At 46.4% G+C, this 12,369-nt stretch overlaps 3 protein-coding genes across 3 annotated transcripts; 1 reads left to right on the top strand and 2 right to left on the bottom strand.

The window, feature by feature from the left end:
• Nucleotides 1–1,002: 1,002 nt before the first annotated feature.
• AO090010000352 (uncharacterized protein) lies at nt 1,003–1,519 on the bottom strand (the record flags this gene model as incomplete). The annotated part of the gene is made up of 4 exons (XM_023233681.1): nt 1,003–1,044; nt 1,141–1,187; nt 1,243–1,308; nt 1,360–1,519. 4 exons carry the CDS (start codon nt 1,517–1,519, stop codon nt 1,003–1,005), a joined length of 315 nt encoding a protein of 104 aa, XP_023094156.1.
• A 2,320-nt stretch (nt 1,520–3,839) lies between these two features.
• Nucleotides 3,840–4,500, top strand: AO090010000353 (uncharacterized protein; the record flags this gene model as incomplete). The annotated part of the gene is made up of 3 exons (XM_023233680.1): nt 3,840–4,107; nt 4,158–4,257; nt 4,335–4,500. The coding sequence occupies 3 exons, from the start codon at nt 3,840–3,842 to the stop codon at nt 4,498–4,500; spliced, it is 534 nt and encodes a 177-aa protein (XP_023094157.1).
• A 6,711-nt stretch (nt 4,501–11,211) lies between these two features.
• On the bottom strand, nt 11,212–12,227 carry AO090010000354 (uncharacterized protein; the record flags this gene model as incomplete). Its single annotated transcript, XM_001827313.3, has 3 exons — nt 11,212–11,603; nt 11,666–11,983; nt 12,044–12,227. The coding sequence occupies 3 exons, from the start codon at nt 12,225–12,227 to the stop codon at nt 11,212–11,214; spliced, it is 894 nt and encodes a 297-aa protein (XP_001827365.1).
• Nucleotides 12,228–12,369: the final 142 nt, after the last annotated feature.

Here is a 12,369-nt window from a genome sequence, read left to right as displayed (position 1 = left end):
CCCTGGGGGCCGACTTTTCGGTCCTTTCCGGGTTGGAGAGGAGTAGAGCCCCCCTCACTTGCTAATATTGAATATAAAATTCATAAAAATTTGGTAAAATATACAAAATACCGTTATATATTTTTGAGATTTTTTTCGGGATCTTAAAGCTAGAGATGATGCCCAAGTGACAACTGTATATGCTTAATTCCCGTGTTGCGTGAATGTTATCTGCAATATATATATATCTGCACGACAACTTTCCGACAATCATCGCCTTCAGCTTGCCATCTGAGCAAAAAGCCTCTCTAAATTTTTCCCAAAATTAGGACAGGTGTAAAGTATAATGGACCATTTTTTGGCATTTTTTGAGAAATCTTATATATAAAATTATAAGTGTAAAAGTACTTCGAATGCAAAGCACGCGGATGCCATCATTGTTTTTCGGAGTGCTCGGCGTTTTCTCGGCAAATTGCTTGAACAAGTCATGACAATTTGATCGATTGATATTCAATTTATTCCCTAAAATATGAAAGGTTGGACACAGATTGTATGAAAGAACATTGAGTGAAAATCTGTATCCTACTTGTGGGTTTGTGAAGGAAATATACAACCCTTCAAGTTGAGTAGCGGATGTGTCATCTACAAATTTGGAACTTGGAACTCAGCTCAACCATATAGATACATCATGCTAGATTTATGAGCTCATTTATACTATGCTAAGCTATTGCTATAGATATATGGAAAACTCAAAGTTCTACCTTTCAGTCAATTCTGCTGCTCATTTGAGATTTGCCATTTTTTGGTGCAAACCAGCTACGGTTACAGTAGTAGTGAAGTGAGTGTTTCAGGCCTGAAATTCTTCAATTGATATGCAAACAAGCGAGCAAACAAGCAAACATACATGCAAAATGATAAGGAAATAGACAAGGAAATCGAAAAGCAGATGGTCTAGGTAAGCAACAAATGAAATAAAAAGCAAATTGATATAATTGTTTTCCCATCGTTCTATCACAACCCCCTTCACAATCCTTTCCCTAGCCTTTGGTTGCGATTTCCAAAGCACTGACCAGCAGTAGCTTAGGCGCAAGGCTTGCAAGCAACCTGTTCAAAAGTTAGTATGGAGTCTATCATTGAATAGAAGAATGCTGTTAAACTTACAGTCATGGTGCCAAGTCCAGCGACACAGGCAACATCGGCAATGGGGTCTAAAGTGATCCAGTCAGTGGTGAATCCTAAAGTATTGGTTGAGAAGAGACTTACTGAGAGCAAGCTCGGCAGCGGCAGCGGCGCAAGTGGCGCTCTGTCCAACGACGGAGCTGATGCAGGCTTTGAAAGAGTCAGTTGATTGTATCAGGGATGTCTTCGAGAGTTACTTACCGAGCCAGCTGCATCCATCATCTTCCTTGGCCTTGGTCCAGGCAGAGGCGATGTTGTTGATGTCAGCAGCGCTCTGGATGTTGGTGGCAGAGATGCCGTTGGAAGCCGGGATGGCAGTGGCAACAGCGACGAAAGAAGCGGCGACAATGAGGAACTGCATTTTGATAGTGTAGTAGAAGAGTTGGTTTGAAGAGATTGTTTGAATGGTGTTGTTGTTTGGAGGTCGTTGTGTTGTAGTGTTGTTTGTTTGCTTTGTTGTGTTGTTGTGTTGTTGTGTCGTTGTTGTGTTGATGAAGATGTGATTTGAGACGACGATTGTGGTCCTTATATAGACTTTTCGTGCCTTGCAGAATGTATGAAGATTGTAGTTCTTGCAGAGTCAATGGACGTTGTATGTCCTGCAAGGTGAGATTCTGTATACTGGCTATGTTAATTTTGGATTGCAGAATCTCACCTTGCATGATAGTCTATCTCCGTGAGATGTTTGGCCCCTGTCCCCTGTCAGCTTATTCTTGGCGATTATAGAATCTACTTAGCAACACTAGGGACTTTGGGCGCTAGAGCTCTCAGTCTGAGCAGACTAGCTGGTGTATGGAGCCATACTCTACGAAAATGGTCGAGCTACGGAGGTTCACGGTGCCGCGAGCATTACCCTGCCACACCTCACGACCATTGAGCTTCCTAACATATCCTGCAACTTAGCTAAGCGCTCCAGTTATTGGGGGCTAAGATTGTTTTTCGCGAAAGGCACTTAGTATCTTACTGTCTCACGTTTAGAAGTTGATTTACGGACTATGGCTTATTGAGAAGCAACAGTTGTACACTGGCTACTATAGCGCTACCCGTTATGATTACTCGCATCTTCAAGAGCTCTCTCTGAATGCGCCGAGACATGCTTGGTATCTTCCTCAGAACTTACAAGCAGGATCGGAAAATAAACGTTCCAATCTAAATGAAAGGCACCACGTGGGAATTGTTCCACGACAGGAGAACTTGGATGCTTACAGCCTTACACGCGAGGCTGCGCCCCGCGAATAAGCAATAAGCACTAAGCTTTTCTACCAAGATCACCAAAGCCCCTCGGCAAAGTTGGGGTGGCTGTAGGATCGTCTCACCCGGCGTCTGACGCTACAGCTTTACGAAGGGGCGGGACCCACTCAGTAGCAGGAACAACACTGTAACAACGCCAGCAGTAGACAAGATCGGCATTCTAGCGACAATGTTCCCTTAGAAGTTTCTAAGAATACCTATCTCTCCCTGTTCTAAGCAGGAACAGGTCTAAGCACCTCTCTCTACTTCTACCTTTCGGACCCTCATCCTTCCGCATAATCAGTTTCATGTTCAATTAGAACTTTTAGTTACCCGTTGCTAGAGACCAACGATTATCATCGCAATGGTTATTTATGAGGTCACGATAGACAATATCTACAAGTCCCCCGTTGCCTATTGACTTTTCTCCGTTTTATTGCTTTAGTCGTTTTTCTCGCGCGCAGTTAACATTCATGATACATAGAACTATCTCCCGACGGCTGAGTGACTTGTCTTGAACCTTGAAGTCGCCAACTCTGCTCCCCAAGGCTGTTACTGAAGTATTTCCCAAGGTTGACTGCTGACATAGGGCAAGAGACAATGCTGTGCTGCATCAAATTCCCTAAGGGCTGTCCTAACCGAACTAGACCACGAGTAAACGATCCGTCGTGCTAACCGCGATCAGCTGATGCGCTACATACCCTAACATTGATGAACTTATTGTACATGATGGGAGATCAAGGTACTAACTTACCATGGTTCTTCTCACGGACCAAGATGCGCATATCATTCCCTCTGGGGAAAGCGGGTCATATCTCTGGTGGGCCCGGATAAACAATTTAATCCATAAATCAGATTGTTTCCGACGGCAACCAACCAAGTTCCACTTATTTCACCCCTTCGGTCCGCAACTTCCAACCTGTCAACATACATTTCAACGATGGAGCACTCAACCTTGACACCGTTCTGGGGTCCCCAAACCTCCTACCTCAAGTATGTTCTGAACTTCAATTCAATCTGTCGAGAATGTCAATAACTTATGGTCAATTCCAGCTTTTGCGAAGAAGTACGTGCTGCAAAGCAATCCCAGTAAACCCGGTCTAACAGCCGGTTCTTCATAGGACTATGTAATCACCCGATACATCGCGGAGTTTATCAATACCCTGAGCAGCTTCGTATACAGTGCGTTCGTGAAGGCCTAATCGTAAAGCCTGTAATTGACCTCTTGTCCCAGTTGCTTACGGGATCTATGGTCTATCCAAACTTCGTCATAAGCCGAACGCCAATTCCCGCTCGATTCCGTATTTCGGATTGATCGGAGTAGGAGTCTGCTCAGCTGGCTACCATATGACTCTAAAGTACCACACCCAAATGTGTATGTCTCGCTCTACATCCTCAATTGATGAGACCGTCTTTCTCACGTGGCTGAAACCCCAGCGGATGAACTGTCCATGCATCTGTTGACAACGCCCCTTCTGTACCGCATCCTCTCTTTCCAGACCAGTCCGGAGCGCACCCGGATAGTGGGCATTATTCTCTCCCTCCTATTCACTGTTGTGATGGTCGTGCACATGGTCATGGATGAATTCCTCCTTCACGCCGTTACCTTCGGCACGGCGGTCTATTTGATCGCAACACGTACGCTCAAGATCATCCCCCGACTAATCCCCGACCCGGTAACCCGGAAAAACATTCAAAGCGTAGCGCTCTTTGGATGTGGTAAGTCGCCTAGCCATCGGGACATTTGGACAGCAGCTGACCCGTTGTAGCGAGCTTTATCTTTGGTTACCTGGTGTGGTTGATTGACGAATGGGCCTGTCGGGTTTTGACCAAAACAAGGCAAGCCGTTGGTTTGCCCTTGGCGTTTCTGTTCGAATTGCACGGATGGTATTCACATGAATATTAAACATACCTGGGATATCACGCCGCTGACAACACGAGTACAGGTGGCATGTCTTCACTGCAATTGGCGGCTATATTGCTGTCGCGATTATCGACCTGTTGACATCGGGCGAAGTGCGCAACGATTCCACAGAGCACCTTGCCTGGCCCATTCCTGTTATCGCGAGGTTGACGGCAAGAGGAAACGGCTTGGCTCGGAAAGACAAATAATTAGTCGATTAGAAACTACCAGCGTTGGATGAGGCAATAGAAGATTGTCGAAGACGAAGCAGTGATGAGCTCATTTTATGGCGAGGAGAGGATACGGCCAGCTGAAGACAGTTTTATTTAGAAGGTCCAGACACTGTTTAGTTGGATCAAAGAGATGTACTATAACCATAGTTTGTGAGATACAAGGTTTTGATAAGGTACTTCTTTGTGCAGGCGGGTAGCCGGCCCTTGAAATGTCGTACGTATGTGTGTAGTGACACCTAAAGAGCTCGTACAAACTTATCGAGCATCCGATTCGTGTAACTTGATACTTTACTTTGGGACAGTTCTTTGTGTCAAATCCCGGAAGTCTGGTACTACAACTTCAGAGGGCGCGTTCTGATAGCTTTACGGAACCTGCTCATGCACCTTACCACGCCACAGCATGGGTATTTTCATTGCCCTAAATCTTCCCGTATGATTCCAACTTAAGTTTGAGTACGTTGATTAATTCTCTGAGTTCTAGGCTATTCTTGGCGTTCCATAGCACTTGAATATTTGCTGGGCACTAAATTATTGCCCAGCGCCCCAGGGGAGTTTGACAAAGAAGAGAGGTAGATCTTCATTTATCATTAATCACTACATCCAAGGGAAAACCCATAGCCAAAGAGATTACTATTGCTCGTATCTATCAAAACGATGATACTATATCAGATTTCATAAATAGCTGCCCGCGGGCTGATCGCAATGATATCGTTCTTCTGTGGTTTTACTTAGGTTCTTCCTTTTTATCCCCTAACAATGCATTTGATCTTAATTTTATTCTTGCATCTGTCAGCCTTGATTTCTAGCCAAGGCATACCCATGGCTGATTCAAAGAAACTCGATACACAGGAAATCCACGAAAGATGTAATCCACTTACGGTAGCCAACGATCCCAATCGATGGCTTCCTGAATCAGGGTCGGACACATCATATACATCCTCAAGAGAAGGAACGCCTAGCACGGTAGATACGGTCATCATCGGACCACAAACGAGACCGGGGACGCCTGACACTATAGAGCTCCCAGTACCACCAGGATCTCCAGAAGCTCCGGGAAGCCCAGGAAGCCCAAGAACACCTACACTACGCAATCCCCGGCGACGGAATCAAGAGCAGCGGAAGCCAGCCTTATCGGGAGTGTGCGGAAACCGCTATACGACAATTTCTTTAGACTCTTGTCTTGGGTGGAATCCAGCAAATGGAGGTTCCTTCGTCGCCCAGAAAAAGTATGTATAGTTCTTCGCTGCGGTTGGTTATTTCTGTCTGACGGCAACTGACATTTCTCAGTGGTAGGGGAATGGAAAAGGGTGATTGTCATACCTGTGAATACAAAAGAGGTCAGGGCGTTGGGGAATTCGCGATCACCTGTCTTTGCAATAACACTCCACTAAGACGATATGTTCCTGGTGCGGAGACTCCACGTAGAAGGAATTTCATCCAACGTAAGTAATTGACAGCTCATTGAGTGCTTGGTTACTAACGGATGCTAGCTGGTGTAATAACCATTGATAAAAACAATCGCTTTGGCTGCTTTGATCTCGTTGGAGTTTGAGACAATTGCGTAAATTCCTGTGCATAGATATTTATCTAATAATACGTCTATCTAATTCAGCCTACGAGTGTTCTTTGGCTAGCAAGTAAGACATGTTAAGCAATCAGTTAGGTATTCCAAGGCAATCTAGTGCTGTATTATCGAGCTGAACCTTCTAAGGGAGGTCCGTTGTGTATTTCCTCATGCGTTATGCTGAGTTCATGGGCCTTTGGCATTTGGTCGGGTAGAATGGCCAAGAACAGGCTCTTATTGCCCTGTTGATAAGACCTTGATTAAAACAAATACGGATCCACTATTCTAATTCTAGAATATTGTCTATAGGAACTTCTACTCCACTCACTGCTCCCCAAGAATGTTGCCCAGCGCCCCTCTTAGCTTGACAAAGAAAGCTAAAGAACCACACACACATATCGCATTTTGACCTTTCATCTGATCAATGTCTTCATAAGGATGTGTAACGAGTTCGATCTAGTATATAAATATGAACATAGCTAGCAGAAATGCCGCTTTGAACATAGCTACCATTTGCCTCGGAAATGACCCTATCGCCATGTCTATAATTCAGCTCCTGTACTCTACTCTTCTCCACTCTATCCATAACAAATGCCTTCTTTGACAAAGATGTATCCAACACTTGAAAGTTCCAAGACTAAACTAAGACTTCGGCAATCAAAATATTAGTCCCAGATCTCACCTCTCAAGCGAGAGAAAACAGGGAGTGATCCGGCTACAATAAGCCATAACTATTGAGCCAAATATTAGTACACCTTCAAGCCTATTAAGAAAGGGCTTCATGAATTGTACTCACACTATACCAACGATACGAGACCTAGTCATCCTTCTCATCATAGCTGGAAACAAACCCACCGATGGATCGTATACCTAACGCAGCAAACCTGGCACTGACCCACACTGGCGGTCGTCATAAAGTGATCAAGCCTGCCGTCTAGGCTAACATTGACCATTGGGCGATGTCCTGGGGTACGAGCATCGGTATCGTCTTCCGGCACATAAGCGCATCGCCGGAGCGATTACGGAAGCTTTGAGCGTGACGCTAAATGGCCGCATCTGGCATCAATGATTGCGATGTATATAGTGCTCTGGGTAGGCTCACAGTTGTGGCGAATATGGCAACCACTACGAATACAGCAACCCATTTCAAGGGAATCATTTCGGCACTACTATCTTCGATCATTCTCAGCATGGCTCGGACAGAAAGATAACCGTGAGAAAGCCACACTCAGGACTATTACAGTTCCCCAGGAATAGCATGCCGGCGGGAGTCTGTTGATATGCCTGTGCCCAATCTGTGGTCCCGGAGTAGGTCACAATCATAAGACGCAACTTGACTTGCTTTTGCACTGCCCCGCTCTCCAGAGGGGTTACCTTAGCTAGCTCTAAAATATTACTTATCAAGGCATTTCCGCCCCCTCATCTAGCCCATTAGCCGCCAAGTGTGACACTAGGGCAACATGTGCGTTAGTGCTTACGGATGCAATACTTTGGAGATAGTTCATATTAAACCCTGCCAATACTACTTAACTATCCCAGAGCATAATTCTAGCCCTGGATGCTCTTCCCTTTCACAATACTAAGGCTTACAATCCTTGATAGAGGGGCAGTTACTATATTCAAATCAGCATATTGTTTTCATTGCTAAATTGGCCATGGAAGTCATACTTAATTACTTTAATCTTGTCTTATTCTATTGCCTTTCCATCGGATTGCTGTAAGAAAGCCTATTGATTATTTAGTCTCACCACCTCGCATAATTATCACGACAATCGTAATTGCTGAGTTGCCTGCGAAGTGCAAATGCATGGATGTCGATGGCCAAATGACTGATTCCCTCCAATACACCACTTGTCCTAAACTGGGGTTAAAGGAAACATTTTCTACTCCAAAATTATTTCAAGTAAAATTGGGTATTCTTCTCTAGTTAAGCAGCCCGAATATTGTAAGTTTTGTGTGCAATATCAAACGATTACTATAGAGTAATAGCTTCGAGATAAGTGTAAGATCTCCACCGACAAGCGTAGCGACACCTGTCCAGTGACCACCCTTAGTCTAGATCAAGATAAATTATGCTCAAGAATCCAGCGCAATCCTCGCCTCAGTCCCCCAGCTATCCTCCAAGATAACCGAAATACAATGATTAATATGAGTCTCGCTATCAAAGCTCGGCTCTACAATGCCACCTTGTGCCTCCCTAAACCGCACACGGAACTGCTTTCTCCAATAGAAAAGACAATGTACCACATGCCACTCCCGTGTCATCATCACCTTCGCACTCTGGTTGTCTCCCAGAGCTGCGACCTCTTCGAGGGTCATAGGTATTTTGTGATAGTCGTCGGCAAAATAATCCCAGCTCCCGTTAGGCCCGGGGCCCGATCTCTCGAACTCAGCTGTCAGTTCGTCGTCGCGGCAGTAGGGCGGCAACCAGGCAGCTGCTAGGGAATCGAATTTACAGCCAAGTGATATCGCTTCGGACGTTGAGTTGCCGCAATAACAGTGCTTCCGTGGCGCATTGCGGCGCGCGGCGAGAAAAATGTTATGGGCGATGCTGATGAGGCCCCATAGAGCGAGCAGGCAGATGAAGATATCTCGCGCGATGCGAGTTCGAGGAGAGGATAGGAGTCGCTTAGTCCCTCTGACGAATATATTATGACTAGCTTTGGATTGTTCTTTATTAGCTGTTTGCAACAACGTCTCCTCCTCGATTGCATCGTTGGATAAGGATAGTTCAGGATCTGAAGCGCTGCTGTCGACCCTGTTCCAGAAAGTAAGCTTTCGAAATTGTTACTGTTGAGGTCTTATTACCTTTCATATTCGAAGCCCATTTTTCAATGCCACGGTCTTCGCTGGATAAGAGTGAAGTACGAGGACTTTTGGATATATCCGAAGGGCTCTATACAACAGAGGAAGGAAACAAAGGCAAAGAACCGTTTTGAAGATACCCCGCTCTACAGGCCACTATCTTAAGACTGCAATAATAAAACACTGTACTCAACACCTATATTATCCGACAGATAAGTCAACCAGACAAAAGGACTTCCTCTCGGCTCAGTGCACCCTCATTTACCTCTTTTGGCATCTTACGCGCCCTCTTCCGTGGCACTCGATGGCTAAGCCATAGGTCTTATCCATCCATATCATTCCGAGACCCCTGTCAGTCCCACCTTACTAACAAATCAGAGGTAAAGATATTTTCTAGAATATGTATAGAGCACGTCATCAATTATCCAGACGAGCCCAGAATCTGTACTCTATCTGCGCCGCATCCCATTTAGTACAAGTACGTATCCCCTTTCTGGTCATTTACATATGCCCTCTTCGGGGGTTTATTTTAGGATCTATACAAACCCCCTTTTGAGATACTTGCATATTCTCTTTGTTAGATCACTAATATGTTTCCTACTTAGCACAAGTGTACATATAACCTGTTTAGTGATCATTATCACAGCATACTGGATCACAGTATGTCTAGCAGGGATTATCCCCTCCCTAGATACTACCCCTCATTTTGAGATAGGGAAGAGGGGTATCTCAAGATGACTCCTAATTCGTCTAGAACGCACGGTAGTTCCTCCAGCCTCGCTGGATAAAGAGGGCCAAGATGTCCGGAGGGGGGTTGGATGTCTCCAGTATCCGAGGGAAATGTCAAACAGGGATGCAGGATACGCGAAGGACGAAAGTCTGAGTCTATACATAGTCCTCACTATTCCCTGAAACTCTCAACCCGATAACTATTCCTCCCCAAACAATCTACCATTGCCATATCCCTTCACGTTAAACAAAAACCATGAAGCTCTTCTCTACCATCCTTCAAGGCATCACTATCTTCGCCGCCTTCGCATCGGCGATCCCTCTGTCTCTCCGCTCACCAGACGACGGTGCGATTAGAATCCCCGTGAAGGGTGTCCCAGAGCCTGAGAAACGCGATGACGGTGCGATCCGCATTCCGGTAAAGGGTGTCCCTGAGCCCGAGAAACGGGATGATGGAGCTATCAGGATTCCTGTGAAGGGTGTTCCCGAACCACCCGCTGAGAAATAGGAAGTTGTGGTGAGTGCAACATCCGCTTTCGAGTGATAATGTCTTGGAGAGGTACTGTGACACGTGGAACTGTTCATGTTCCGGCTGTGTAGCTGTTCTTCCGGTTCGGATTTGCTTATGTGAGTGACTTGCAGGCTACATGAAACGATTTCCGGGTATGTTGGGTATTCGACCATGATTTTCTTTGAGTTATGGGATCAGGGAAGATATGCCGCGCTACGCTATCTTTTTTAAGGCATGCTAGTGTTTAGTAAGGGTACAGATAAAAACGCAAAATAAATTTTCGTCCTATGATTCCCTCCAGTGGTCAACAGAATGAGCCATAACTACCAGTAAGGAAATAGTACGGCGAGGAAAACGCCTGTATTCTAGTCTCAGAGCGAGAAAAGATTCTTTGTATGGACAATTGGGATGCCACTGGTGGTACACATTTAGGGAATTGAGCCTAGACTTAGATGATCAGATGTGATCTCTACGTCTCACTGCGCCTGATGCAGCCTCTATGTAACCAACTCCTGCGTGCTCGCTGCAGCTAACAGTAGACTCCGGAATCACATCCATCAATGGAATCATTCATATCAGTTCCCTTATGCATGCCAATATTCCCCCCATGGGCTGGACTCTTGTTTGGATTGGACAATATAAGCGCCGAGATCAGAACTAGTGGGGTGGAGTATCTGACAGCAGCAGGGTCCACGCTATCACACGGCCTAGCCGTGGCCATCCATTTCGTACAACGGTCACTGTGCCACTTAATTCATCATGCGTTAGGATAATGCTGCTGGTAGTTCCGGAACCAAAGTTTATGCCCTTGATCCAATTTAGCGCTGATCACTCAACCCTTGACCTGTGTATCCTTACAAGGTCCCATTCTTGAAATACTTGTCTGCAGCATATCTTACTAGTATGTCCTACGTGCTTGAAGGTGTATTAGATATTAATGTTGATCATATTATGGTAATAGCAACATTAAGGTACATCGCATGAAATCATTGCCAGAAGAATTTCATCTCGAAAAAGACAGGGGTACTAATTAGCTCGAATCATAAACGTCTTTCGTCATGAAGCTAGTTCAACCATTTTAGATATGGCGCTGGGTGCCAACATTGCCAACGTTGTGGCGGTTATCCAAGTCGGAGTCAACGCGAGGGTCAAGCTTGTTAGCGATGTTGGAGCTGTGGGGACCCGCGGTGGTGCTACCGCCAGAGGTGTTGTAGCTGCTGCTGGCGAGACCCTGGTGGCGGGCACGGTTGTCCAGGTCGGAGTCGACACGCGGATCGGCCTTGTTGGCGAGGTTGGAGCTGTGGGGACCAGCGGTCGAGGTGGTAGTGCCATGGCCATGGCCAAGGCCGGTTCCAGTGCCAACACCAGCGCCGGTGCCAGTGCCAGTGCCGTAGCCGTGGCTTGCTCCAGAGGAGTAAGCGCCAGGGGTACCAATGGCGCCAGTAGCTCCAATACCGGCGGCGCGGTTGTCTATTGTTGTCTTAGTCTCAGTTCTGACATATGGCAATCGCGTGAAGAGAGAGGTCACTTACCTCGGTCACTGTCAACACGGGGGTCAGCCTTGTTGGCCAAGTTGGACGAATGAGGGCCGTGAGCACCGCCCAGAGCTTCGTGACGAGCGCGGTTGTCTCGGTCAGAGTCAACGCGGGGGTCGACCTTGTTGGCGACGTTGGAGCTATGGGGACCAGCGTTGGTAGAGTGGGAACCAGCATGTCCAGTTGTGCCAAATGGAGCGTCTACGCCGCCAGCGGCGCCAACGGGAGCTTGCTGAGGACCATGGGTGCTGGAGTGGGTGGTAGTCGTGCCACCAGGGCCGGTAGTGGTGGTGGTGTGATGACCAGCGCGGTTGTCTATAAGTGTTCAGTATTCCATGTTGAGTGACCCAGGCTCAGGTGCCTAAGGTGACTTACCACGGTCGCTGTCGACACGGGGGTCGAGCTTGTTCGCAATTGCCGAGCCGTGAGGGCCGTGGTTGGAGGATTTAGGGTTCTCAGCGTAGTTGGCGTTGTTGGTGGTGTTGGTATGGGTGGTGTCGGAGGTCGAGTCGTGATGGCCAGTGACAGCCTCCTTAACCTTGTGTAGCATGCCAGACATTGTGTGTGGTTTGTTTGATATTAGATGGCAGGATGGATGTTAGTTGTATTGTTGTAATGATGTAGTGTCAGGATGATTTTAGTTTGTTGGGTATCTCTGGTTAAAGTCATTCAGGGTGGGTTGAGCAGTAGCTTATATACCT

This window comes from Aspergillus oryzae, chromosome 8, assembly GCF_000184455.2.
Source record: "Aspergillus oryzae RIB40 DNA, chromosome 8".
Classification (NCBI taxonomy): Eukaryota; Fungi; Ascomycota; class Eurotiomycetes; order Eurotiales; family Aspergillaceae; genus Aspergillus; species Aspergillus oryzae.
The sequence above is the reverse complement of the archived record's forward strand: the minus strand, read 5'-3'. Positions and strand labels throughout refer to the sequence as shown.